The sequence below is a fragment of the Callionymus lyra genome, chromosome 12 (assembly GCF_982586985.1).
Source record: "Callionymus lyra chromosome 12, fCalLyr1.hap1.1, whole genome shotgun sequence".
In the NCBI taxonomy this organism is placed as follows: domain Eukaryota; kingdom Metazoa; phylum Chordata; class Actinopteri; order Syngnathiformes; family Callionymidae; genus Callionymus; species Callionymus lyra.
Genome location: NC_141829.1, coordinates 8,865,119 through 8,892,688, shown reverse-complemented (window position 1 = coordinate 8,892,688; position 27,570 = coordinate 8,865,119). Strand labels below are relative to the sequence as shown.

At 36.9% G+C, this 27,570-nt stretch overlaps 2 protein-coding genes across 3 annotated transcripts; both read right to left on the bottom strand.

Annotated features, from left to right (window-relative positions):
* Window positions 1-3,293: 3,293 nt before the first annotated feature.
* pgap1 (post-GPI attachment to proteins inositol deacylase 1) lies at window positions 3,294-23,760 on the bottom strand. 2 transcript variants are annotated; one of them, XM_087804668.1, is made up of 26 exons: window positions 23,554-23,760; window positions 20,625-20,778; window positions 17,756-17,931; window positions 16,427-16,598; window positions 16,188-16,348; window positions 16,045-16,097; window positions 15,905-15,971; window positions 15,724-15,829; window positions 14,921-14,979; window positions 14,767-14,850; window positions 14,595-14,644; window positions 14,474-14,525; window positions 14,331-14,408; window positions 13,921-13,996; window positions 13,776-13,849; window positions 13,273-13,324; window positions 12,600-12,669; window positions 12,428-12,536; window positions 12,326-12,364; window positions 12,015-12,199; window positions 11,718-11,948; window positions 9,672-9,807; window positions 9,544-9,594; window positions 9,273-9,475; window positions 7,471-7,575; window positions 3,294-7,409 (listed from the first exon to the last, which is right to left on the bottom strand). In XM_087804668.1, exons 1-26 carry the CDS (start codon window positions 23,683-23,685, stop codon window positions 7,271-7,273), a joined length of 2,814 nt encoding a protein of 937 aa, XP_087660794.1. In that variant the 5' UTR covers window positions 23,686-23,760; the 3' UTR covers window positions 3,294-7,270. The 2 variants fall into 2 exon arrangements, with proteins under 2 accessions (XP_087660794.1, XP_087660795.1); XM_087804669.1 differs by having other exon boundaries at window positions 12,428-12,533.
* Window positions 23,761-25,005: 1,245 nt separating this feature from the next.
* maip1 (matrix AAA peptidase interacting protein 1) lies at window positions 25,006-27,083 on the bottom strand. Its single transcript, XM_087804667.1, has 5 exons — window positions 26,779-27,083; window positions 26,529-26,600; window positions 25,458-25,584; window positions 25,238-25,388; window positions 25,006-25,114 (listed from the first exon to the last, which is right to left on the bottom strand). The coding sequence occupies exons 1-5, from the start codon at window positions 27,076-27,078 to the stop codon at window positions 25,021-25,023; spliced, it is 744 nt and encodes a 247-aa protein (XP_087660793.1). The 5' UTR covers window positions 27,079-27,083; the 3' UTR covers window positions 25,006-25,020.
* Window positions 27,084-27,570: the final 487 nt, after the last annotated feature.

The window sequence follows — 27,570 nt, the reverse complement described above, 5'->3', positions numbered from 1 at the left end:
GTTTATCTTTGAAAAAAATATTGTATTTTTTCTGAAGTAACACAAGTCTGTTTGAAGTTTGCTCGTTGAAGTTTTTCTCTCCAAGACTGCAGTAAGTTCCTCAAGACCATGTTTTGAACTTATTACTTTATAAAGTTCTGGGCGAACGAGAGGTTACGAGAGCGGATTATGGCGTAATAATGGCTTCACTCCACGCTTTGTTTATACAATGAGTCCCTTGGAGAGGTTTTTGCGTGCCCTGCGACAGACTGGCGTCCTGTGTAATTTTAAATCTTATTTATTATTAAATTATTGATTAGATTTATTATTATTAATTGTCTTATACTTTTAAATATCACTTTTGGATGTTTATTTAACATTGTTAACAACGTTTGATTTTATTTAATTATTTTAATTAAAAACCACTAGTAGGACATTAGTTAAGAAACGGCAAACGGCTCATGTACTTACTACTTATTACTGTTAAGTAATAAATTGTTTTTTTTCCGTTTGTAAAAAAAATATTGTTTAAAAATATATATATTTCCACGACAAACCTAATTGTATTCTCAGTTATTTTGTATTAAATCCTGACAGCAAAACCGTAGAGACAGGATGTAAGCAAGTAATTTATAATAAAATGAATAAGAATTAATAATAAAGTCATTTTAGTTTTCAAGCTAACTCAGCTAAACTAACAGCTAAACCTTAGCATAGCTAGCAAAACTAGTTGCTCACTTCATGATTTTAACAAGGCGGTAAGAAAAACTTAACGGCGTAAAAAAAGAAAACAAAATTAAGTTTACTTACATTGAAGCAGCCGTCGAAGATCTAGCGTCCTCTAGCGCCACCTACACTGCTCTCTTGTTCGCTGCAGGCAAGAATGAGCTCTCGAAGGCGTAGCATCATCTAGTGGCCAGTATATGGTATTGCAGAAAATAACTCTTGATCCATCTAATGTCTTGTTGTGTTTTTATGTGATTTATTTGTGATGTTTGTAAATATGATGTTATTCTAATATTGATCTCATTCTTTACTTTTAATCGTATCCCGCACTCATTTGTTGAATAGATAATAAAAACTTTGCATTTAGCCAAATAAAAATCACATGTTAATGGTAACATTAAAAATAAATACACGTTTATCTTTACGTGACACGTTTTCTATTTGACTTTTCTTATGATTAAAATACGAATTAATGGCACAAAATGTAAATAAATACAGGAATATATCACTTTTGAATTGACGATTAAATCAATACTTATTGAAACCCAAGTATGTTTTTTTTTTCCTGTGGTCAAAAAGATTATTATAGAAAACAAATGAAAGCAGTTCATTAATAACGACATGTCTGAGCCTGAAAAATGTGACTTTTATCTGAAAAAACAATAAAATAAATCAAGAGATTCTAACTTTGTCTCACCATCAGGACTAGAAGGTCAAGCGATGAAGTCGTTTTATAAAAACGGTCGACACAAGGTTCCAAACTTACTTTGAAAGGACGACAGGAAGTTGCGAGAACACGGAGGACGAGACGGAGGTCAAGAAGGAAACTGAGACGACGAGCATGAAGGGAAATGAAGGAGAGAAGGAAGACAAGAAGGATGGAGGAAACTAAGAAGGAAGAAGATGAAGTAGACCTGGATGAACAAGAAAAGGAAGGTGGTCTTAATTATCCAATTTGAAACAACTTTTTTATTTGAATGTTTTTTTTTAATCCAAAAATTAAACATTAACTTAAATCAAATTGAACATGTTTTTTTAATTAAAGCACCTTTTTGTTCAAATTTATTTTTTGGATTGAAGCAACCTATTGTTGATTAAAAATATTTTTTTAAATACCATTTTTTAATTGAAGCAACTAAATATTTTTGAATAAAAAAGAAGAGTTGATTCAATTGAAAAAATCCAAAACCTTTTAATAGAATATAGACATTTTTATTCAAGTAACTTTTTTTCCCCAATTTAATTTTTTTTTTTTTATGTAGATTTATTTCAAGTTTAACAAAACATTATTTTAAATGAAAAAAGTAGCTTCAATAAAATCAAGGCAACTTTTAATTTAAAATATTTTATTTGAAGCTTTTTTTTTTATTGAATAATTTTTTAATGAAAACGTTTTGATTTAAATTAATTTGATAAAATAATAAAAAGTTGCAACGTGATTTTGATTGAAGCAATTTTTTTGTGTATACATTTTTTTAACAATTGTATTCAATATATTCTACTATAAAGTAAAAAAAAAAAAAAGAAAATTAAAAAAATCGAATATTTTCAAAACAATTATTTATTTATTATTTGAATTATTTTAGATAGATTTTATAAAAACGTTCATTTTTGATTAAGGCAACACCTTTTAAACCACAAAGAGATGCTCCAACAAAGAAACGTTTTTTGAGTCAAAATCCTTGTTTTGTTTTTTTAAATAATTTAAGCAATGTTTTTGTTTTCATAACATATTTATCTTTTTTTAAATTGAGAAATTAATGTTTTTGTTCTATCGTTCTTCGACTGAACAATAGAGAATAAATCGACCTTCACAGGCGGCGAAGAAGCAGATGCTGCCGTCCTCAGGGTCACAGAAACTAAAAGCGAGATGAAGAAAAATCGCGGGAGTAAAAGAAGGAATCGGTGGATTTGAACGAAGGAAAAAAAGGGAGAAGGTGTGAGCAGAGGTCAAAGGTGGAGCAGGAGACTGGTGGAGCAGACAGGTCCACTTTCCTTCAGAGGCCACAAGCACCGGCAGACCCTCAAAGAAGAAGTTCCAGGGGCCGAAGATCAGCACAGTCGCGTCTTCCCAACTTTCTAAACAGGCTTTTAGTCCAGTCACGGACCCGGTCGGCCCCGATGAACTGGTCCGACAGACGGTCCTGCTGATCCGAGCCCCGGAGAAGCAGAACCAGGAGCACGAGCTGCTCTACAGGGAGGCAGTCCTGTGTGTGGTGATGAAGGTTCTGGACCAGGAGAAGAAGCGGGTCAAGGAGAACCAGGATTCTTTGAAAGTTCCTGTGGCCGCCGGCCGGTCCCGGAACCCAGAGCTGGAGCTGGAGGTCATCGGCTCGCAGGTGTGGATGGAGAAGGCGGAGCTTCAGCAGCAGGTGGAGCATCTGAAGAAGATGCTGGAGCAGCACAAGAGGGAGAAGAAGAAGACGCCGACAAGAGCAGTCGCTAGAGGGCGCCAAACCTGCTTCAAATACACTAAAAATGCATAGTTTAAGCTTAAATAAATTAAAAATAAAATACAATGAGAAACAAAAAGTATTACAAAGGTCAAAATTTGACCAAACCGGAAGTTATGCAACATACAAACAGGAAGTAGTTTTTTGTTTTATTGCAACAACTACGGTGCTTAAAAAAAAAAAATTGCAGTTTGCGCTCCGCAGTGACATCAGATAAAATACATCAACACAGTTCGTTTGAAACAGCGATTTTTTTTTTCTTTTTGAACCTGAGGAATAAAAAACTCGTTCACAGTCACGTTAAAAAAAAAAAAAAAGAAGAAAGGCAACCAAAAATAGAAGCCGAGTCAGCAGAAAATTAACCACGGACGTCACTTCACGTCGTCACAATGAATACAGACGTTACTCTATATCAACACAGTGTAACTCTTGAATACAGTGAACACAACCAGAGAGTATAAATGATAAGGTCCACGTACAGGTGGCGCTCTTTTCAAACAGTCTTTTTTGTTTTTTGTGCTGATCGTTCGATCTGGTGGACGAATAAATGAACGTCCAATTTGTCGTCAATGATGTTTTTGGATGACTTGTGGTGGCGAGAGTGTTCGGGACGATAAACACGTTCTATGAAAACATACAAGAGTTCATTTTCACGACGTCATCGAAGTCGCCATCGAGCAACCAGACCAGAGAGAAACCAGAGATAAACAAATACTCTTGTTTTTAGAATTTCAGTAGATTTGAAAGTTGAACTTGATTTTTTTTTTTTAATCCAAGAGCGCCCTCTAGTGGGCGATGCTTCATGAAGCTTCACTTGTAAGGAATATATATCAGGATATTGAGTGGTTGAAGTCAATATTTTACATTTTCAAATATGTTTTTTTTAAGCTTTGTCAAAACTAAAATATAAATAAACTTCTATTTTGATAGGTTTGAATTTTTTTTTAAATAATTAAAAATTTCGAATATTAAAAAAAAATATATATATATATATATATATATATATTTCACCATTTAAAATAAATAAAAAATGTACACAGCGTTTGATATTGTAATTCAAATAATTATAAAATGAATCTTCTGTCGTCAATACATTTTGATTTGTATCTTTTTTTAATTCAGTGTTAACTACTGGCATCAGTTCATCAGCATTTTTATATTGAATATCTCTGCTGCCCTCTAGCGGAGAGGCACGATCCCGACAACAGGAAACTATGAACCAAATATTAAATAAATTCGTTTTTTTTTTTTAATGGAAATAGATTTGTTCATTTATTATTATTAAAAAAAAAGAGTCAAACAGTCCAAAATAAAAAAGGTAACTAATAAAAAACTATTGAATTTATAACATTAATTTTGGAAATATTGGAATAAGAATGTCAAACTATGTGTACAAAAAGTTATACACAATAGATTGAATTCAATAATTTTAAATAAATATTTCAATTTTTTTTTCACATTTGAAATGTTAAATTCAACCGTTCAATAATCTGATTCAGTTCAAAGACCAACACAGCAATAGAAACGTCAGAGGAAGCGTCAATCAATCTCCTCCTACATCCTCCCTCTACTCAAGAACAAGATCAAGATACTTAAAAGTACCGCATTTAAATAAACATCTACAAATTCCACCCGTTTTCAAACCATTTGGACCAAGATTAGGTAGAATTTTATGGCAGTAAGAGTCCAAACTGTTGACATAAATAATAATAATCTAGACTTCTGTCAGTTTGAGCGACTTGATGAGAAAAAGTATATTTAATAAACCACAAATAAAACGCATCTTTGTCGTGTGTGCAGAGAAAGTATCGTGAGCACGGAAGTCAAACACAATCACAGTAAACACGGACCGTCGTCCTTCAGCTTCTTCACCATTTTAAGTGCAAACACCTGAAAACACGAGTTACAATCACAGAGTGTCGACACAAAAGACACTTAAAGACCATCACAGAGATGTCGGTCGGTACAAGTGTGACCACGTGTGGGCGACGGTTGGGAATCAGGACATTATCAGCAACTATTTTTACCTCAATGTTAAATTCCTTCTTCTTTTTTGTTTGTTCAGCCCCTCATCCATCATCTCTGCTGCCCTCTAGCGGAAAGGCACGATCTCAACAACAGGAAACTATGAACCAAATATTAAATAAACTCGTTTTTTAATGGAAGTAGATTTGTTTCTTTATTATTAAAAAAAAAAGTTGCTTCAATGAGTAAAAAAAAAAAACTTGTTTTAGTGTAATTTTTAAATTGAATAATAAAGAAACAAATCTACCTTGATCTGTGTCTGTATTATTCAATCAGGAAATAAAAAGTATAAACATTTTTGAGTGTTGTGATTGAAACGATCTTCTTTCAAGTTAACTTTTTTTGTGTTAGGACCTCATTATTGGAAGAACATTTGTGTCCTTTTAATCTCTAAAAAGTTTTAATCAAAAAAATATTCTTTCAATTGTTTCATATTTTTTGTTGATTGAATAATAATAATAATAATAATAATAATAATAAAAATCTACCTCCATACTAAAACGTTTTCTTTGATCAACAATATTTTTTCAATTGAACAACCGTTTCAGCAGGACATTTGTCTTCAATTCCAAAAAGTCACTTTGATTAAAAATAATGTTTTTAAATTGAATAAAGAAAATCCATAGTTGATTTCTAGAGTAAACAGAGATATTTCAACACCTCAGTACTACTCTGTTGTTGCCCGGGCATAAGGAATTACTGCTGGTACAATAAAAGACAATAAATAAAGTTGTTATTTTGTTCCACTTTTGTGCACTAAAGCCCCCCAACATGACTCCTAAAACTTCAACCATCGGTCCACCTTTTAAGAGAAGGTGGTTCGAAGACCTCGTGTGCTTCATCAACCCGTTCTCTGGTGTTTGCCAAACGATGAAAGGCAGAAAAATAACTATAAAGTCAAGCACCAGCTACATATTCAAAGCTTTGACGTGACTTTAAGCATGACTTGGCATCAGAGGATCATTTAAGACGTGAAAGAATTAAGACTTTGTTCTTGACTCCACCTTGTGGTAGACTGTAGCAAGTTCACCATAACATCGTAAAAAAACAAAACTGCTCACCTATGAAGGTAGTTTTGTTTCTTTATTATTCAACCCAGAAAAGATGCTTCGATCAATAAAATAAAGGTTTATTTGAAAATCAAAAAAGTAGTTTGTTTGAAAAATGTATTCAAATATTTAAGTAATTATTTTGCAATTTAACAATCAAGACAAATATCTTCTACACATAATATGGCACAAACATAACAAAGATTACTTTAAAGAAAACTATTTCAGAGATAAAATAAAGTGTTCAAACATAAATTAAAAATGTATTTTTAGCTTTATTTATGATTGAAAGTTACTTTGAGTAAATCTGTTTTATTAAAGTAAATTTTATTTTGATTGAAAATATAATCTTTGATTGAAGCAACTTTATTATATTTTTTTTTCATTAAGGAAACTTTTCTTGAAACAACCACTTTTTAAAATACAAATTAAATGTAAAATGTCATATTTTTCTATTGAAGACACTTCTTTATCGATTAAAGCATCTTTATTTAACTTTTTTTTTTTAAATTACAGCAACTTTTTGTGATTGAATATTAAAGAAAAACCTTCAAACTTACCCAGAACGTACACTTTGACACACACACACACACACACACACACACACACACACACACACACACAATGTAAACATGGTCACTTTGGGTTTTGTCGGTTGATGGTCAAACTCTAACAGTCAGTAAAGACAAGGTTGAATCTTTAGGCAGTGTTTTTGCGACGCAGAATCCGCGGCGGACGCTGGCGAGAACATTCAAATAATCGCACCCTGTAACGCTTCGCTCTGGCTCACTGGTTCTGGAGGTGAAGTAAGGCAGAGCGACAGACACGGAGTGAAGGCAAACTTGGTTTCTATCCCACAACCCTTCCGTCGAGTCTAAACGTTTTTTTTAGTTTTTTTCATGGAATGCAGCTTTAAGCGTGTTTTCTGTTGTTTGTTTTTTTTTTACCAGAAAACTTGGTCTCACGAGGCTCCAGACTGGCGACCTGGAGCGAGGAGAGAAGAAGGCCAGTCGTGGTGAAGGTGGCGAGGAAGCGTCGTCAGAGCAGGCAACACAGGGCCAGCGGAGACAGCGCCCCCAACAGGAAGTAGGTGACTCGGTACAAGTGAAGAGGGGAGTAGGTCACCATGACGACGGTCAGCGGGAGAGGGAGGCGCGACGTCAGGCCCAGCAGTTTGCTGGAAGAGTTGCAGTCGGTCAGTGTGGGAAGAGGTTTATCAGCGACGAAGTGGTCAGTACCTGCTGCTGAGCTTCAAGGAGCTGCAGTTGATCAGCAGGATGTAGACGAGAACGAGCGGGAGCGCCACAGGCCAGGATGGGTCAGGATCCAGCTGGGTCGAATACCTGGATACAAGAAAACCAAAAGAATGGATTGACTTGGTCAGTCGGCAACATTGACATGAATTCTATCCCAGTGTGACTCAGAGTCGCAAAAATGTTTTGTTAAAATAAGCAAGAATGAGGACAATGTATCGTGACACTGTATTAAAGGCAACTAGATGTCACGAACCGCTAACTACAAACCTCATCAACTGTTTCGTGAAACCTCATCAACCGTCCATGAAACCTCATCAACCGTCCATGAAACCTCATAAACTGTTTCGTGAAACCTCATCAAATGTCCATGAAACCTCAAACTGTTTCAATGAAACCTCATCAAATGTCCATGAAACCTCATTAACGGTTTCGTGAAACCTCACTAACCGTTTCGTGAAACCTCATTAACTGTTTCGTGAAACCTTATCAACCGTTTTGTGAAACCTCATCAACCATTTCGTAAAACCTCATTAAGAGTTTCGTGAAACCTCATCAACTGTTTTGTGAAACTTCATCAACCGTCCTCGTGAAACCTCATCAAATGTCCATGAAACCTCAAACTGTTTCAATGAAACCTCATCAAATGTCCATGAAACCTCATTAACGGTTTCGTGAAACCTCATTAACGGTTTCGTGAAACCTCACTAACCGTTTCGTGAAACCTCATTAACTGTTTCGTGAAACCTTATCAACCGTTTTGTGAAACCTCATCAACCATTTCGTAAAACCTCATTAAGAGTTTCGTGAAACCTCATCAACTGTTTGGTGAAACTTCATCAACCGTCCCGTAATACCTCATCAACCGTCCCGTAAAACCTCACTAACTGTTTTGTGAAACCTTATCAACCGTTTCGTGAAACCTCATTAGGGTTTCGTGAAACCTCATCAACCGTCCCGTAAAACCTCACTAACTGTTTCGTGAAACCTTATCAACCGTTTCGTGAAACCTTATCAACCGTTTCGTGAAACCTCATCAAATGTCCATGAAACCTCAAACTGTTTCAATGAAACCTCATCAAATGTCCATGAAACCTCATTAACGGTTTCGTGAAACCTCACTAACCGTTTCGTGAAACCTCATTAACTGTTTCGTGAAACCTTATCAACCGTTTTGTGAAACCTCATCAACCATTTCGTAAAACCTCATTAAGAGTTTCGTGAAACCTCATCAACTGTTTGGTGAAACTTCATCAACCGTCCCGTAATACCTCATCAACCGTCCCGTAAAACCTCACTAACTGTTTTGTGAAACCTTATCAACCGTTTCGTGAAACCTCATTAGGGTTTCGTGAAACCTCATCAACCGTCCCGTAAAACCTCACTAACTGTTTCGTGAAACCTTATCAACCGTTTCGTGAAACCTTATCAACCGTTTCGTGAAACCTCATTAGGGTTTCGTGAAACCTCATCAACCGTCCCGTAAAACCTCATTAACTGTTTCGTGAAACCTTATCAACCGTTTTGTGAAACCTCATCAACCGTTTTGTGAAACCTCATTAGGGTTTCGTGAAACCTCATTAGGGTTTCGTGAAACCTCATCAACCGTCCCGTAAAACCTCATCAACCGTCCCGTAAAACCTCATCAACCGTCCCGTAAAACCTCATTAACTGTTTCAATGAAACCTCATTAACTGTTTCAATAAAACCTCACCAACCGTCCATGTATCTTGCCACGGTAAAGCAGGCAGGAGTGAAAGTGGCCTAATGTGTTGATTGACACGCACCTCAAGTTACGCATCCAGTGGAGCAAAGACGGAGCGCTGAGCATGACAGGAAGTGTGAAGATGGCCGACAGAGTCAGGTGGAGCTGGAGATCTTCCTTCGCCTCCTGTAGAGCGCCCTCTGACAGGAGGGAGACGCCGTTGCACTGTCTGACTTCTCCATTGTTCATAGAACCATTCCCGGCCTGATCGTGTTTGTGAGGAGCCTGAGAAGAACAAGAAGATGATGATCTTCACATCTGGATTTATTGACTACACTCCTGGGGGATCTTACCAGGTTCAGAATGTGGTTTAAGGAACGCTCCGTCATCTGGAGCCTCAACACCTGTGAGGACCCACGCATCATCATATTTTCAACTCAAGATATTTCCTTCTTATAATAAATCATGTTTGGAATCTCACTCTGTAAACGTGCAGCAGGAAGGCCAGCGTCAGGGAAAGAGCTCCACAGGAAGTCCAGCCCACAGCAGCCAGAGAGGCGAAGACGAGAAGCTGCGTCCGAACTTTTAGTGTCCCACAGTCTCTGGAGACGGACGGCCTGAGAGAAGTCAATGTATATAGATATATGTATATGTATTAGTATGAACATTTACAGAGTGTTGAACTTTATTTTTAATGTCAACAGGAAAGTCATCGACCTTCAGATAAAAACAGTAAATAATAAATAAAAAAAAAAATAATATAGAGTTTGTTTTTCTAATCATTTCCACAATGTTTTATGAGTAAACTTGACCATTATAAACAGCTTGATGTGATTCTAGTGTTACATGAAAGAAAACACCATATATTTCAAAACAAAACTTTAGACAATAGAAAAAAAAAACATTTACAAAAAAGTTTTAAACAAGTAATTTATATATTGAAATACTAAATCAGCTTCATTTTTTTTTTTTTTTTTTTTTTAATAAAGGGGAAATATTTTGATTTCTTTTTTTATTCAATATTTTTTTCACAAACGTATCAATATGAAAAAGTATAAACATATTACACCAATATTTGTACAAATATACAATTTTGAAGGCTTCCAATTTAAAAAAAACATGTAGAATATTATGATTAAACTCTTGTCGTTTGTATTAAATAATTTTATCTCAAGAATGAATTAAAAAGCAAAATAACCAACTTAGAAACCTATTGACATTGGTACACACACTGTAAAGAATCTGGGTTTATGCTTAAAACTCGCACATCACAAATCTCACAGCCTGCTTACTTCCACCTTCGTAACATTTCAAAAATCAGACACTTCCTTCCTTTGGATGCTGCTGAGAAACTCATCCATGCTTTTGTTACCTCCAGGCTGGACTATTGTAACTCTCTTGTGTCAGGATGTTCTAAAAAGTCTCTCAGAACTCTGCAGCTCATTCAGAACTCTGCAGCTCATTCAGAACTCTGCAGGTCGTCTTCCCTACATTGGCTTCCTGTAGAATTTAGAATACAATTTAAAATCCTTCTCCTAACCTATAAAGCCTTACACTGTCTAGCACCAACATACATTAAAGATTTAATCCAAATTTACCAACCCTCTAGGACCTAACGATCCTTAAACTCTGATCTATTAGTTATACCACAAATCTCTAAATGTAGATTTGGAGCCAGGTCCTTCAGTTTTCAAGCCCCTCTGCTGTGGAACCAACTACCGGCTTCAGTCCGGAGGGCAGACACCCTCTCTATGTTTAAAAACAATCTTAAAACCTTACTTTTCAATAAAGCCTATAACTAACTTAACTGTTTATCTTTAGCTGCTATAACTAACTTAACTGTTTATCTTAGCTGCTATAGGCTGAGAATGCTGGAGGAGTTTTAGACACCGAGCTTTGTCTATCCTTCTTTTCTGCATTACATTCATCACCTGTGCAGTTTAAAGCCAGACTCCATGGACTCTCCTACACTCTCCTTTTTTCCTCACTATATCCTCCCTCACTCTTCTCCTTATCCATCTGTCTACCCCCCTCTCATCCTACCTCCCAGCCGGTGAAAGCAGGAGGCCGTCAACAATGAGTCTGGTTCCGCTCGAGGTTTCTGCATTCTAAAAGGAAGTTTTTCCTCACCATAGCTCACTTCAGTGTTTCGCTTCTTGCTCTTTGTTGAGTCGCTGGATCCGTTTTTTCCTTAATCAACTCTAGTCTTACTTCAACTGTATAGTGTCTTGAGATAACTTTGTTATGATAAGACACTTTAAATACAATTTAATTGAAATTGAATTGAATATATCGAACCCGCTCATTACATAAAAATACATGTACATATGAGGAATCACACACACACACACACACACACACACACACACACACACACACACACACACACACACACACACACACACACACACACACACACACACACACACACACACACACACACACACACACACACACACACACACACACACACACACACACACACACACACACACACACACACACACACACACACACACACACACACCTGTGCAGTGGTGCCAGGATGAAGGAAAGGAGGCGAACGAGGAGGCGCAGGAGGGCGCTCGCCCAGAAAGCAACAGCAGCTCCAAAGATGTAGAGGAGTGGGGTGAGGAGGTGAGGCCACTCCTCCTCTGGCACCCCTTCTTCCTGGAAGGCTGTATCGGGGGAGGTAGGTGGGAGAGCGTCCACGGGGGGGAGAGGCAGGAGCGACCACAGATCTCTGAAGCCGTCACAGCTGCACGACACGGTAAAAATGAGCGTTTTTTTCCTTTCCTTGAATGTTCCAGAGTTTGTTCCAGACCTGAGCGAGACGTGCAGGACGTAGACGGGCAGGTTGACCAGGTGGGGCTGTAGACCCCTCCCCACCACCTGACTCATAGATGCCGCCCGTCCCGTCTTTAGGATGGAGCTCATCTGCCCCCTACAGGCCAGGAGAAGGGTTACAGCCATGTAGACCGGCAGCACGGGTCCACAGAACCTCAGGACCTGACAACACAAGCAGACGACAGTTTCTAAAACTTGTAAGTTTTAAGGTTATTATTGATTATTTAAAAATGAGATGATTATCATTTTTAAATAAGTCATGTATTTATTAGAAACCATTTGTCTAACCTGGCCCAGCACTCTAGGCAGAGAAGTCCTCAACGACACCTGAGCACAAGAACGACAAACATGATGAATGATTAAATAAAACAATAAAAAATCTCCACCTACCTTGTACTGGCAGTTGGGGGCAGTGTGGAGCTGAAGGACTACGCTGGAGGTGTTGTCTGGGCGACTCGTGTGAAGCATCCCTGAGATCTCCGTCACCGACGGGACGCTGCTGGACGACACGACCGTGGTCACGCGATTGTTTTGAAACGGGAACAAACGGAGCTGAAGTCACCTGACGGTCGTGAGAGAGTCCTCGCGAAACCAGGGCGTCTTCAGGCGATAGACGTTTGGCAGCCTGTCAGCTGACGCACAGAGGTCAAAGGTGAGTTTGTCGGTTACGACAAAGTGTTTCATATGGAAGTAAATCAGTGTCAACATTGGAAAATCTTGGAAAAAAAAATCAAGATATTGAATAGTTGAATTTTCTGTTGTTTTGAATCTTGAAAGCATTGAATCTTTTTTTTTGATGAATGAATGAAATTATTGCTGTATTGAAAAGTTGAATTTAATTTTATTGAATAATAAAAAAAAATATGTACATTTATTTTTACCCAAAGCACTTGATAATCCAATTCCAAAAATTTAAAAATAAATGTTCTAAATAAAATATTTTCAAATTCATAGCGTTTTAAATTCAATATATAAATGTTGATATAAAAGTTCCAAACAAGTACTGAAAGATCAATTGCTCAGTGCTTGATTAGAATAAAGTAGCTCAGATTTTATTTATTTTTTTAAATGTAGGTTTTTAATTATTTGAATAAGAATTTAGAACTGTATGGGAAAAATATTAATTATTCATTTTGAAAATATTAAATTTGTTAAATAATAATTATTCAATAAAAACAAATTTAACCCTTCAATAGATCAGCTGAATAGATTTAAAAAGATCAACATTTTCATACCTTTTTGGAGTTTGCAGTAACTCGTCACACTGATTCTGAACGCCTGGTAAACCTGAACACACATCAGAATTCAGAACCGTTTTACTGGTCCACAAACTAAATTCACGCATCAATTAAAGAACGCACAGAGATTACCTTAATTGATTCTTATTATTTTCTTTACAAAATATGAATCAAATTTGTCAAATTATTTTATTGGATAATTCTCTTCCATCTCAACAATATAATCAAAGCTATTATACATCTTTTGTTCTGCCTTCACTCGGAAAAGCTTAAATAAATGGTTGCAGAATATCGTGTCACAGCTGCAAGTTTGAGACACTTTTTCTAGACTGATGGAAGTGGAGAAAGTAAACAGGAGCATTGAGACATTATCTTTCCATCATGTGTTATCATGACCCAAATAATACGACCCGCAACCAAAACCTGTGACCCGATCGATACCTTCTGGCTCAGAACCCACATTTAGATCAGGATAGAACCGTGATGTTCAAATAAAGTACCTGGTGAAAGTGGTGCAGCACAATATTGTGCAGGAGACCAGACGAGTTGACGACGACGTCACTGGAGGTCAAACCTGAAGGAGATTATTAGAAAAACAATAAGAGATTTCTTGTGACAACAAGTGGATTTTAACAAGCTACTCACCAAAAGAGAGGACATGAGGGACCGAGACGGACAGAGTCTGAGACTGTTGTCTCTGCCACTCACACTCCACCGTGAACTGTGGACAACAACAGCTTGAAAGTTACAATATCATCAGAATTTAATTGAGTATAAATCTGGAAACGAACCTCATATGTAAGAAGCTAGCCACGGATACGGAATAAAGAAATATCTTATTGTTAACCGACAAAAAAATATCTTATCTTAACACCTACAGTACAATTGTTGAGCTGGACTGGTTCATTTTCAAAGATAATAGCTTTAAATATAAATGTATAAAAAGATGCAAACATGATAATCTCGAGCTACATAAACAAAGAGAAGAATAAAAAGGGGGAATCTTGAGATAAAGGAAATAAGATGACAACAGTTGGAAGTGATGACACCAATACCTGTTTGCCGTTGATGTTGGAGGCAGAAACCACCAGGTGTGTGACGGAGGACATGTTGCTGAGACTCAAGATCAGGACCTGAGACCCGGACGTGCACAAGTTAAAACCTGCCATAATACGAGTCGCTATCGTTCTCCTCTCACCTTGTACGGGGGCAGAAGTTCAGTTCCTTGAGACAAATCCACGGTATTCACGCTGGTGAGGAGTCCAGTTGTTAACCAAAGTTAAATAAAATGCCGACTCATCACACAGTCAATCACTCACCATGACTCGCCACTTTTGTGGACGCAGCCGAACACCCAGCTGGTCATTTCCTGTTGGATGTAGATTAACGTCAGAGGGATAACAACGTCTCTTTCCTCCATTATTTTATCTTCCTTTTCCAAACGGCTTCATCCGTTCACACCGGTCCAATCATCATATCGTCTCGACTCACCATGTTGCTGCTCCGACAGTAGAAGTGACTGTAGGCTTTTCTGCGGCTTGCCAGACTAAACAGGAAGTACTTGACTTGTCCTTCCTGTAGTAGAACACTCTTTTATAGGAGCTTGATAAATACAAAAATGATAATAGTTTTCTTAATAATCTACCTTGGGGGTGCTGTATGCCAGACGTAGCGTGTTGACTTCGCTCCACGCCTCTGGGGCATCTGAAAAAACATGACATGAGTCTATATTTGTACACATTTCAAAGGTTGTATTTGGATAGTTATAAAAAAGTGAAATATCTGAGTTATTTCTCATCTATTTTGAGACTTATTACCTGAAAAGTAATGCGTTCGATGCATGTGTACGGTGTAAAACAAACTAAACAAGTTTTTAAAATATATAGAAACAAAATTAGAAAGTCTGAACCAATTTCAATATTTGTTTAATGACTTTTGGTTCAAGTTGTACTTCCCGGTCACTATAGTTTCTCATCCAAAACATACATCAGAGTCTTGAAATTTAGATACAAAAAAAAATCTAAAACATACAGTATTTAATAAATATTTTAACTTATTAAATACATTTGGAAACAAATGTTAACAATTGTTAAAACATATTTACAACTACTGAAACTATGAAAGAACTGTTGTAAATTTGGTCAGTGATCACAAATGTACAATGTCTTAAAACAAATTTACACAATATTTTGAAACAAGTCTACAAACTCGCAAAACAAAGTTTTTAATATGTTTTGCACTTTCCAGACAAAAAAAATCAACAAAAAAAAAATCACTATTAATAACAAAACAAAAGGAGTTTATTAGTATTCAATTTTTGCTTAAAAAAAAAGTATAATCATATTTAAAGCCTTTGATTGCGATGTTTAATTCTGCTATTCTGAAACTTCCCTGTGATTTTATTAACACGAGAACTACGAAGTAAAAAGTCGAGATTATAATACGCACCTGAAATAGAGACGGAAGTTTCCTGAACTCCTCCGAACACACGGACAGGATGCCTGATGAAGTGATGGTTCAGAACCGACATTCTCTTCTCCGGGTTTTCTGTGAACTGAGATCCAACAACGGCATTAGACGTAGACGTAGACGTCCGTCCGTCTGTCTGTCTGACGGCGTGTTCCATCACCTGTCTGGTGTCGAGCTCCAGAAGATCGAAAAAGGCCCGAACTGTTGCCAGAACCAGCTCTTTGCACCTGAGAGACAAACGGTAACGCAGCAGGAGGTTTAAAGATCATTTAAGACCTAATGGGAATAAATCAATCTTACCAAACGATAGAGAGATGGTCTGTGGACACCCACGTCCGAGGAACTGCAGTCACCTTATTAGAAACGACATCCGGGATTAGTTCGAATTATTCAAAGGCATCTGCGGTTCTGAGAGTAATCTCCGAAGACGGATCATCACCGACCACTAGGGAGAACTTGTTGGGGTCTCCTGGAGGACAAGACAGCGAGGTCAGGCCAGATCGCACTTGGTAGTCACGGTAACCACCGCCAACAGACAGCACTGTGATGTTGTGGAGCCTGCTGGCCTGGTTCACCCACTTCTGCCTCACGGTGGAGTAGAATTCTGAGGAAAATTAAGTCTTTTAACTTGATGAAACTTTGTGATTTCTTTATTCACAGACTCTCTAGGTTCTATTCTTACCCAGCAAGTACGGGTCGAGAGCCAGAACCGGGGCCAGATGGGGCGAGGCCTGAGTGATGATGAGGCCGACCAGGTTGGGGTTGAATCTTGGGAGCGTGAAAAGCGCTCTTGCCACCACCCCCCCCATCGAGTGGCCGACCAGCACCACGCTACGTGGAGGACTCTTCAGATGCTGGAGAGGAAAAGATAGTAGGAAACATAGACCGTAACTCATCAAACACAAGACGGTGATGACATGTTACATCCAAAATCTTTCAAGTAAATAGAAGAATCAATATGGATACAATTAAATATTGCTGTATCGTTTTGTTTCTCAAAACTGAATCTTCTTTCTCGTTTTCTTTCTTAATTGAATTGTAAGTGTTTGAATATGGATTTTGGATTATATTGTACATGTATTTTCTTGTTTTCAATGTAATTTCATTGCCTTTTTATATCAAAGCCAGGGGACTAAAGATGGAAACCAGCCTCTCGGCTGATTCTAGCTTTTATTTTTAACCATGTGTATTCATGCGTTTCATGAAATTGCTCCTTCCCCTTTAAAATAAACAAATTTGAATCAATATTCAACAGCCTTAAAAAAATGTTTTTAATAATATTCGTTTATTGTTTTATATTTCAATACATTGTGTATAAAACCATAATCTGATTTCTTTATTAACATTTATGTGCAAATATTTACAGCTTCCGTTTTGTGTTGGTTAAACTCAAACCGCTAGATGGCAGCATTTATTTAGTATCACTACATAATCGCAAAAACAAAGACACAATTAAAAAAGAAAACAAAAGAAAATAGGTATTGTCTCATTACATATAAAGTTATTATTTTAGCGATTATTGCAATATGTTTTCCAAAGTAAAATGCATTTTAAAAAAGATCTAATATAAAGATTGTTAAAAAAAAATGTACTCGATTATTTGAGGGTGAAAAATTACTCTTAAAAAGACCAAGAAAAAAAATAGGTGTAAAGTCATGAAACAACTTTAGCGACTCATATTTATATTTGAGTTTAACAAGTCATTATTAATATTAAAAATAGAATTTGTATCTGTCACATTTCTATATTCTATCAGCACATAAATACAGTCCTCGAGCCACATGTCTGGGTTAGTATTTCAGGCTCGTAACGCTGAGTTGTCTTAATTAAAGCTCAGATCTCAGTTTCAACAGCTGCTCCTGCTGCTGCCCGTGCAGGTTTGGAATCAGTTTCATCTTATCAGCGACACCGAGGACCACTTGGAGTCCGTGGAAGAAGGAGCACATGTGCTGGAAGGTAATACAAGCGTTGTGTTGGAAGGCAGGATCTGTAGACGCAGCGCAAAAGTCACCTTGTAGAGTTTCAGGATGGCCTTGATGCTCTCGTGCAGGAAGTGAGTCTGCTGCAGCAGACTGCCGCCGTACAGCGCCACCAACTCCTCGTTGAAGTCCACGGTGAAGACGTTGAAGTGAAGACCTCCCTCGGCATTCTCAGCCTTCCTCAGCGCCACGGAGCCCAGGGATCGAGCTGGAGACGCACGAGCAGAAGAATCTTTGTCAATCATAAGTTATGGAGGAGCAAGAATCTGGAGATGTTATCCAGGGTCAATAATACGATATATCGTGATACTGTAGTAACAAGGATATATGTGTAGTATTGTCGAGTACTTGACTCTGGTGTTGCAGAATTTACAGACCACATGACTCTTGACGAAGTCTCAACTGTTTTCATTTGTTTTCGAACCAAAATATGTCCAAACATCAGCTTTAAAAGTGAATGAGTCGACTGTATCCTCTCGTCCTCAGTCCTTGTAAGGATCATGCGGCATTTGGCTGCGATGGACGTAACTACTGCTTGCGGCTGGAGGTTTAATTGCAACACAAAATGAACAATTGCTGTGAATATTTGCATATTAATTGAAAATAAATTAACAAATTAAAATGGTTTCATTTTATAAACTTTATTTAAATGACCACAAATAGACCCATAATTTCAAAGAAAACGTTTAAATTAATCGAAAAATTTAAAAAGATTTAGAAAATAAATACAGTTCTGTTGAATAATCATAAAGTATTGTGAAAAAAATAAATCAGGATATTTAAAAGTGTGTTTTTGTTCTTACACCCGTACTGTTGCAACAGACTTGTGACTAATTGATTAATTTTAAAATAAATGGATCAAAAGCAGGTTTTTGCACCAATTGGTTGCTTTAGAATATGTTACTTATACTTTTATGGGCTGAACAAACTAAGTACGAGTCTGATTGTGGCATTATCTTTTTGAACTTGAATGCTTTTGATTATCTTAGTGTTTAAAATACTTTTTAGTTGACTTAACTTTCTCTTATTTCAACTCTGTGTATAATTGTTGATATTCATAATGTCTGTAAACTAGTTCAGCTTAAACTAGTGATGGTCTGATGAAGCTTCATGAAACAGTGTCATGTTGTTCAGAGGTCAGTAGGTGGCGCCGTCAGTTCAAAAATGATGTTTCATTAGAACAGTTGTTCAAAACAAAAGGAAAATAGTGCAGAGACGCCATCTAGTGGACTCTGAAAATAATGACATTGCTTCATGAAGCTTCATCAGAACCATCACCAGTTTAAACACAGAAATATTTATACGTCACCATAAACATTAATCTACTCACGTGTCGAACCAATCATTTGACTGACATCATAAAGTTACTTGGGAACTAGACTTAAGTCTGAAACTAACAAGTAGTTTTTAATTTAAATCATTATTCGAGCCAAGACCGGTTTCTCTACGTTTAGCATGTCATTGCTTTGATAACCCTAAGATAAACCAGCTGCAGATGTGTATCGGCCCGAGACTGGCGGAACTGGTTCCGAAGGAGGAAATGTTGTGAAAGGAGAAACAAGGCAGCAGCGGGACAGTGAGTGGGTGAAACATGATGAGATACTAAAGTGGGTGTTCGACTCCCACGTGGTCGTCAGAAGAAGAAAGCAGCAGCATCTCAGGAGGCATCGACCACAAGACTTAAGATGGTGTATGAAAGGACTATGAATTTGATAATTACAAAGGTTATTTTTTTAATCTATGAATCAAATACTGCATAACAGTAAAGGGTAGGGTATTGTTTGGAAGTTTTGTACACCAGTACTGATACAGAAACCTTCACTTCCATACTGGCTCATTAACAGTACTTACAATAATTACTTTTTTATTTTCAGCGTTGGGTAATTTCAACTCCGAGCTGTTTCTTTTAATGAAAAAAGTAAATTAACAATTAATTTACTGTGCAAAAGAACACTAGCTATGAAGGTTTCATCATACAGTCATTTTCAAAGACAACTTTTTTGACAAAACCACATGTTATTTTGAACAGAGAGCATCAACTATGAAAACACTGTATCTGTATCATACAAGTGTGATGGTGTCTGTAGATATTGTTCTCTGTATTACTGTTGTCCAATTCTTATAGTGAAACATTTACATTAATGAAGTCATCAAGACGAGGTACAGAAATGAACACCTAAAATGAGGGCTGCAAGATATATCGAAAAGATATTGATATGGCGATATTGGCATAATGTTTTATTGTATAAATCAAGCATTTCTTAAAATCAGTGTCACGTTCTGTAAAGTTGTCAATTTGTACTTCTATGTCTCGTTGTTGTTTACGTCTCCGTCTGTCTGTGTGGCTCGGTTGCTTTGGCGACGTGTCTTGCCGGCGGCGCTGACTGAGTGTGGCTCAGTATATACACGGAAGTAATACTAACTTCAACTCAACTCAAACACTAGTGATCCAGTCACTCGTCTCTTTCAACCCCCTTTGCTAAAGCAAAATATTGCAAGTACTTTTCATCTCGTCTCAGTTGTTTTCTTATAAGATCGTGAACTTCCAAACAAGTGTTAACCTGTCCGTCTTCGCCGTATGCTAATGAGCTAAGTCGTTAGCATCATTTAGAAAGTGTTACGTGTACAAGGAGGAGGATTAATTATTGATTTGGTGATATCGCGACGCGCCGGCGGCTCCTTTCTGATGTCGCTCAGTTTCGCGGGAAACCGGTGCAAGTCTCGCGAGACCAGAGCGTTATAAGTGATATTTTTCTACGGTCACCAAAGCGCGGAATTAACGAAAAAGGGAAATATGGCATTGTTTTCCTTCTATAACCCCCGAAAATCCCCTACAGGACTCGCTCCTGCGGGTGCATGCCGCTACATTTTTAGGTGGAAAAAAAAAACAAAAAAACATACCTTGTTTATAACTGCCTGCGTTTCCGGGCAAGAACAGCACAGGAGCACCAGTGAGCTTCAGGTCCCGGGTCTCCTGGGCGTAAAGACCTTCGCCGTAAAGGTAGAGTCCATAAGCAGGATACAGGCGCGACACTCTTCGAGGCAGGACGACTCGCTGAAGAGAACATAAAAACAGTCACACATTGAAACATTTTTCCTCCTCCTTTTAAGGTGTCGATATCCATGATATCCATGATATCGACAGCCATGTTGCATCAGCTACAATCACTAGTTCTTTGTCACACACAGGGAAAATATTTATTCTTTTACTCAATATATAATATTACTGAATAATATAATATTACTGCAAAACCATCAACAATGTCAACATTTAGTTAATGAATAAAACAAAAAGTCTGATGTTTTACAGCCATTTATTTCTATCTCTACAACATCTGTAGGCAACAAATGGATATTATTATTAATTGTTACTACAGGTTTTTGTACTTATGTTGTGGGTAAGTTGTCATTTGGCCTCAAATAAAAATCATATTTATTTTTCCTCAGGGTTCCTACAGAAATCAAATGTTTATTTTAACGTAAAATAAAACCGCGAGAGTCTCAGTTGCGTCCTCCTCGCCATTTTTGTAGTTCTGCTGGTTCATCCCTTTGTCAGCAGGTGTGTCTTTGCATTTTCAATATTGTACCGTTGTCAATAAAGATCTCAATCAATCGGATTTTGAGATTAGAAACAAACATTTGACATACCATGTGTTAACATCTTCAAAAATGCTTTACCAAGAACTTAATAATGCCAATTGAGGCCTTGTTTCAGATTCAAGAATCAAATGCATTGCTTTTTTTTTGTTCTCATATCCCGGTTTTAATACAGGGACATTACAGATAAGCAGTATGGAGGTATTTGGATGTTGTCTCGGATGAAGAACAGTGATCTCAGTGACTGTCATCTGAACGTACACTTTGCAGTTAAATTGTAGACAAAAACTGAAACTCTGATTATTGATGATAAGGTGATAAGGAGTCAGTACTTGGGTGACTTAGGTCAGTCAGTCAAACTGAGCCTGAGCAACCTGGGTGTTGTATTTGATAAAGAAATGCCTCTAGTTCAACACTGAAGAAAACTGACCAGAAACTGTTTCCTTCAACTGAGAAAAATCTCTGAGATTTTAATCCATGCATTTGTGTCTTCTCGTCTGGACTATTATTTCGGTGTCTTAACAAGAAGGATGTGTCTCGCCTGCAGTTCATACAAACTCTGCAGCGAGAATTCTGACCTGCTCTAGTACAAGAATTCACATTTTCCAGATCCTTAAAACTCTTCACTGGCTGCCAGTTTCTTTCAGGATCATTTTAAAATTCTGGTTCTTACTTTCAGATCTATTCATGGTCAGACCTTCCATCACTGATCTGATCCAGACTTACACCCCAGCTCGGGCTCTGGGGTCTGTGGATCAGAATCTACTGATGGTTCCTGAACACGCTTCAGGACAAGAGGAGAGAAATCCTTCCAGACTGTTGCTCCTAAGCTTTGGAACCATCTCTGTGTTTGATGATCTACTGACTCCTTCAAGAAACATCTTAAGACACTTTTATTTGTGCTTTTCCTTGATTTTCTGGGACTCCTGTGTTTGTCTTATGTGTCTTAATATTTAAAAGTATTTATTTTAACTGAGTATTGTTTTTGATTGTTAAAGCAGTTTGTGACCCTCGTCTAGAAAGGGCGCTTGATAAATAACCATTACTTACATTTTGCCTTCAACTCCAAAAAGAAATAGATCCATATGAAAATAATCTCACCCTTGGTCGACATGATGGTGAGTAGAAAAATGTATGAACATTTTTTAATTATGGGTATAAACTTTATTATTTGTGTTTTACCATCAGCATCAGTAACCTTTATTGCCAGTGTTGAAAAAACAACATGGGATTTTTTTTTGTGATTTCAGTACAGAGTAAAATAAAGTAACTAGTAAGTAAGTAATTTATATTTATAGAGCGCTTTTCCAGACCAGGGTCACAAAGTGCTTAAACAATCAAAACAAAACTATATAAAAATATATACTTAAAAGATCAAGACAACATTGAGACAAACACAGGAGTTACAGAAAAATCAAGGAAAAGCCTGAACAAATAAAAATGTCTTAAGATGTTTCTTGAAGGAGTCAGTAGATCATCAAACACAGAGATGGTTCCAAAGCTTAGGAGCAACAGTCTGGAAGGATTTCTCTCCTCTGGTCCTGAAGCCTGTTCAGGAACCATCAGTAGATTCTGATCCATAGACCACATAAAGTATAACAAAAGTAAAGTAAAATTAACACACAAAGTAAGCAATAGAAAAACAGAACCAAGCACCAGTTAAGTAATTCTGCGGCGCCTAATATTATTTTCATTATCATCATTCACTTGCATTATTATTTGTATTTATTCATGTTTTTTTTTGTTTGTTTTAATAATAATAATAAAAAAAGCCATGTTGTCATCATTGGAGTAGAACTTCTAGTTTATCCATCTAAGTGTTGTATTTATTTGAGGTGTCACCAAGTCACATTCCACTGGGGGGGTTTCAGGGAGGAGATGAAGACCAGAAGGACACACCTTGACTCCATCTAGAAAAGTCAGAGTGGTCTGGCGAAAGGGATTCACGTAAAATAAGGACCACAAGGTGGAAAGATGTGATAGTTGATGGCGTTAAACTGGGATTGACTCCATGGATGAAGCTAATATATATATTTATATATATATATATATGAGCTAATATGTGACAGACACACCTCCAGACTGAGGGGAGATAACGTCACCGCCTCAGTGCGGAAACGTCACACTAGAAGGTTCCATAAGTGTTACACTTAAGAAAAAAAATAAAGAAAAAAGCATGTTGTTGTTGACATAACAAGAAGCTAGGTGCTAGTAATTAGCCGGGAATACTCACCCGGTACTCGGGGTACTCGAACATGTAGGTCATACTGCATCGGTTCTCCTCGAAGCCCGTCAGTAACTCCCGCAAAGCCACCGCCAGAAGCCCCGCGCAGAGACCGTAGAAGGCCGCGGTGGAGAACTTCATGGTTCCGGTTGTTCTTCTTCCTCCTCCTGCTCACGCGTACAGGTGGTTCATTGTGCGCGAGACACACACACGGCGCTGCTGTCACTCACACACCGGCTCCAGCTCACAACAGGAACCACTGTATGTAGTGAAGGCGGCTGAGCGACAGTCGGCGCGGCCAATGGGAGCGGAGGAGCGCGGCGACACCGTCCAATAGGAGGACGAGAGGGTGAAGAGTGGGGACCAATGGGAGAGAAGCTGAGAAAACGACGCTCGGTCACGTAAAAAGGGGTTGAATCGCCTCTGCATACAAATATACTTTAATATGCTGTCTCTATAAATGTCTCGACTATAAACTTTTAAAAAACAAAATAGACGTAAAAATAAAAATACAAGATAAAGAAGTGGCAATTGAAAAAAACATAATAAGCGTGTAATAAACTATATTTGTTTTATATTTAACCTTCAATTATATATTAAAAAAAAAGGTATTGAAAATATTGTGTGTAATAAAACTACAATTTTCTTATAATAAACATTTCATTAACTTTGAGTATGTAATTATTACAACTTTATTGTATAATAAAAAAAATTCTGTCATTAAATAAAGTCTCGAATTTCACAAAATAAAAAAAAGAACTATTTGTTATTTTATGTTTCGCTCCAACTTGATTTTCAGGGAACACCGCAACTACAGAAGATTGAACATTGCTTGGAAGAAAAACAAACATAATAATTAAGTGGCAATTGGAAATATTATACAAGTGTAATACAACTATAACTGCTTTACATTTACCATATAAATAACGTAAATATTACAACTTTATTAAATACCAAACGTTTCTGTCATTAAAGTAAGTAATTAAGTATTTAATTGATTTATACTTTGCTTCCTTGAATTTCATTTGTTTTAGTGGCTGTGAAAGATTATTAAAAATATATTTTTGTCTGGTAATACTTTTAACTCAACACACTTCTTTTGTACTTGCGGTTACGAACGGAAGTAAACAAAGGTGGCCGGTCCGTATGTATTTTGGTCTTTAAAAATGTATATGATTTGTAAACATGTCAATTTTCATTGGTAAAACAAAAACACATTTGTATAACTGAAAATTCTGTATTCAATGTTTTAAAACTGTTACTTTTACGCCTCGCAAAATAATAATAATAATAAAATAATCTGCAAATGTCTTTTACAAAGACACTAGCGATTCAGACATCAGGCACTAGATGACAGTGTTTTTGAAAACATATTTGTAAGAAAAAAAACCACAAAAAAAATAAAATTATTGTTGACAGTGTATTAATTCAAATTCTTCAATTTTCTTTTAAAAGTCTCTGTTGAATTGAAGAAAGTCATTTATTTGTATCACAGCTCAGGAGCTCGTCCAGTCCGATCATGGTGATGGTCCAGTCCGCTTTCACTCCTCTAGTGAATTCCCTATGGAACCTGGTCAGAGAGAAACAGAGCCGTAGAGACGGAATCATTAGTTTAGTGAAAACAATAGCGATGAAAACCATCACATGTAAACATGCCTTCACAGGCGTCACCGTGTAGTAAACTCTCACTCACTCATAGTGGGCCGTCAGCAGGCTTTTATCGGTTATTTTCTCCTTGACTTCATTGGGCATATCGAGGTTCATTAATCTCTGAGAAGCTTCGGATGAAACGTGTACACTTGAGAGGTACACGAAAACCACATCGATACTCACAAACGTCCTCCCTGGAAAAGACAATGTAGTCTGTAATTCTGTTCAATTCAAGAATAATGATGTCACGAGTTGATACTGACCATTGGCGGAGTAGTCAAGGACAATGTTTCTCAGGTTCATTTGACCGACCTTTCCTGGTTCAGCTAACAACGCGGCTCTGTGGTTTGATGGAAGCAGATTACACTGTACCTCAAGTTTCTCAACCATCTGCAGGAGAAATGGTTCACACACATTTTAATTTATTTCTTTAGATCATTTCAAATACTCATGACTGCGATACATGTAATTATTTATAGTAAAGAACAGACGTACAGAGTGTAAAACACACAAATGTAAAAACAAACTAGTAAAACAAAGTATACACAGACCTACAGAGATGGAAAAATTGTATAAATTCACATACAAAATTAAATTATAACGAAACATCAGAAAAAAAAAGAATCCCCAAAATACAGCAAAACATACTTCACAGACCACACACCTGTATATATAAATAAATGAGATATAGAACTTTATTGATCCCTTTGAATAAAGGAAGATTAGGTTTTCAGTCACCACATAGTAGCAAGCAGAAGAACAAAGTGCAAAGAACAAGGATACATATTATTGTTATTATTATTATCATTATTATATATATATATATATACACACTGTATGTACACACAAAAACACATTTACATAAGCACAACCATCTGAAATATTATATAAAGCAAAAATAATTCTAAAAGACAAACCAAACATCTTAAGACGTTTCTATTTGTTCAGGCTTTTCCTTGATTTTCTGGAACTCCTGTTGTGTTATCAGTTTTATCTTGATCTTTAAAATATATACTTTATTGAGTATTGTTTTGATTGTTTAAGCGCTTTGTGACCCTGGTCTAGAAAAGCGCTATACAAATAAAAATGACTTACTTACTTAAGTGTTTGCTCACTCTTTTTTTTAACTGTTATTATTTGTTATTGCACTGTACCTATTGTGATGTCCAATCTTAATTTTAATTCATGTTTCAACTGTGAACTCGCTGTTCTAACAAACCAAATCTCCCCACTTTGGGACATATAAGGTAAGGTAAAACTTTATTAAAAGGAATATCTTACTCTAATGTACTTTGACTAAAACCCATAAAGACACACGTGTAGGTTTGACTCACTTCTTTGGCCACCAGACCCTTCAGAGCAGGAAACTCACACGTGGACAGAATTTTGGACACATGATTGAAAGCCTGAAGATGCAGAAAAAACAATTTAAATACTATTTACTGTCACAATAAACATCCATGTACACAAAACAGTGTTGAGATCATATTTATCAACTTTAATAATACGTGTCTATATGTTTTCAACACGTTATTAGCCATACATTTTCCGTAAATAATGGGGTTGGGGGGTGTTTTAAATGACCTGCATTGCTCCTTTTGCAAACTCTTCCAGGCTGAACTCGGGGTCATAGAAGACCCGGATGAGAAAGTAGTAGTACAAGTTTCTCATCTGCAGCCAGATGTGTTGAGGGCGAGGAGAGAGAACCAGCTCTCGCTTTATTCTCCGGTCCGAGCTGTAGTGACGGACCGCCGCCGCTGCCGGAGGCACCGGCAGGAAACATCTTCTACTGGACCGCGACCGAACCAGACTGTCTCGCAATAACAAGCGAGTGACGCAGAGTGTTGTCGGAAGCTTGCTTAGCCGTTGCACCAAGAGCGCCATCTTGTCCCCTACGAGACGCACTACTTCCTGTCCGTCTCTATAAATGTCTCGACTATAAACTTTTAAAAAACAAAATAGACGTAAAAATAAAATACAAGATAAAGAAGTGGCAATTGAAAAAAAAAAACATTATAAGCTTGTCATAAACTATATTTGCTTTATGTTTAACCTTCAATTATATATTACAAAAAAGGTATTGAAAATATTGTGTACTAAAACTATAATTTTCTTATAATAAACATTTCATTGACTTTGAGTATGTAATTATTACAACTTTATTGTATAATAAAAAAAATCTGTCATTAAATAAAGTCTCGAATTTCACAAAATAAAAATAAAAAACAAAGAACTATTTGTTATTTTATGTTTCGCTCTAACTTGATTTTCAGGGAACACCGCAACTGCAGAAGATTGAACATTGCTTGGAAAAAAACAAACAAACATAATAATTAAGTGGCAATTGAAAATATTATACATGTGTAATAAAACTAT